At 32.7% G+C, this 1,956-nt stretch overlaps 1 protein-coding gene across 1 annotated transcript in view; it reads left to right on the plus strand.

Moving 5' to 3' along the window:
- LOC119413229 (calsenilin) overlaps positions 1–602 on the plus strand; it is a 10,852-nt gene extending 10,250 nt beyond the window's left edge. The window contains exon 7 of the mRNA XM_037680261.1: positions 106–602. Within this exon, the coding sequence (XP_037536189.1) occupies positions 106–153 (48 nt within the window). The 3' untranslated portion in view covers positions 154–602. The remainder of the gene's footprint in view (positions 1–105) is intronic.
- Positions 603–1,956: the final 1,354 nt, after the last annotated feature.

The raw sequence follows: 1,956 nt of genomic DNA on the forward strand, positions 1-1,956 counted from the left end.
CAAAGCTAAGCATTAAAACAATTATAACACTGTTTCTTCTTGGTATACATGCATAATAAAAACTCTAATGTTTCTTCTAATGTTTTATTTTATTTTTGTCCCCAGGACGAGAACATCATGAATTCAATGCAGCTATTTGAAAACGTGATATAAAAAAAGTTGGATCTTCTCATCATCAACAGGATATCTACTCAGTTGTTTTCCTTCTTCGTTCCGACAGGTTGCGCACCATCTTCTTTGCCAATACCTTGAACTCTGCACAATCATTTAGGAAATTTACTGATGCATATTACTGTAAAAAGACTGGAAAATGTATTTTCTTCTTTTAGCCGCATCATGCGACGGGATTTTAAGGACTGCTAGGTGAAAAGCTTCACCGAAGAGGTTCTTGTGCTTTCTATTGTTAAGAAAAAAGGATCAGCAACCAAAAGGAAATCAAGATTACCGTACATTTAGGCACCGACCTGAGCTCACTAGCATTAATTAGCACACTAATTTACACAGATGTGTTCACTCAAGACTTTTAAAACTAGTGAATGAAGTAAAATGAAATATAAATTTTAAAACTATGAAGAAAAAAAAAAGAGAATTAAGCATGTTTGACCTGCAATATGTGATGTGGAATTAGCTTGCACTACAGTTTTATGATCATGTATTATATGCGCCTGAAATAAAGGCTCTGTAGATATCTACACCTGAGTCACCACTGATGGAAACCAGTGTGTGTGTACATATGTAAAAGTAATAGTTTATTATCTTGCACTGTGTTGGCCTCATCTGTGCTGCACTGGAATTGGAATAGGACCAAAAACTGAATATTTTTTGAGAATTACTGTGTTATTCATCATGATAAGTCATTAAAATTTGTTTTTCCAAAATTAATACACCCTTTTTTTATTTCGGATTGTTTTGTTTACTGGGCAGACTGGATAAGTACATTACTGTGGAGGAACTAAAGCACTGTTGGAATGGCGTCTGTGCTGAATCAAGTCTTGAACATGTTGGCTCGATGTATGTGAGCATGCTGACCCACAGTATCATGTACAGTGAAGTTGAACCTTTGTGAATTTAGTACATTAAAGATGCTTTTAACAGCCTGACCCCATTGTTTCAGTATGTTTTAATCTGGGGATAAAGAAGAGTGATTTTGGCACATTTACAGTAGTCTTGAGATTTAGACGTTTCTTAAAGCTAAATTGAATATTCTTTGTTACTGTTATTTTAATATGTCACCAATTACTACTGTTTCACACAATAATCATAAAACCACAAGATACTATTTAACAGAACGGCTGTTGATGATTGATTCACAGTAATCAAACCAAATCAAACTCATAATAAGTGTATTTCATTTCTAAAACTAAACCTGTTTGATATTTTTATACTTTTTAAGAGAAATAAGAATTAAATCAAACAAGTCAAAGTTGTAAAACTATTTTAAGGGTTTGACAGTTCATTTAGAAGTCTTCTTCAAAAGGTTTTCTTCTTTTTAGCAGTAAAGTGCTGCAACTGCTTGAAGTCTAAACATGTTATATTGCTCTCTTGTAATCATTTATTGAACTCATTTTATTTTCACTTGCTGTAATATTTACCTTTGGATGTTTTGTTTGGTCTCTGTACATCATGGTTTCCTGAATCTACAATACATCTTGATTTCCTGCACGGAAAATATTCAAGTTGCAGCTTGTAAAGGTTTGGAACATTACCAACAAGATGAAGGCATGCATGTTTCACTCATTTAAAGTTTTCTGAACCAATTTCATGCATCATGAGTAAAATCTGAACAATAGGAGCAGAAAACTGCAAAATAATGTACATGTACTATCTGAACATTAATAAGCCCTGTTTATGAAGAAAACCTTTTTCACGTCACATAATCACTGTGAAGGAAAAAACTATTTCAGAAAAAGAAAGAAATCTTTGAACTGGGTATATATATATATATATATATATATA

The sequence above is a fragment of the Nematolebias whitei genome, chromosome 8 (genome assembly GCF_014905685.2).
Source record: "Nematolebias whitei isolate Nwh7 chromosome 8, NemWhi1, whole genome shotgun sequence".
NCBI classification, from domain to species: domain Eukaryota; kingdom Metazoa; phylum Chordata; class Actinopteri; order Cyprinodontiformes; family Rivulidae; genus Nematolebias; species Nematolebias whitei.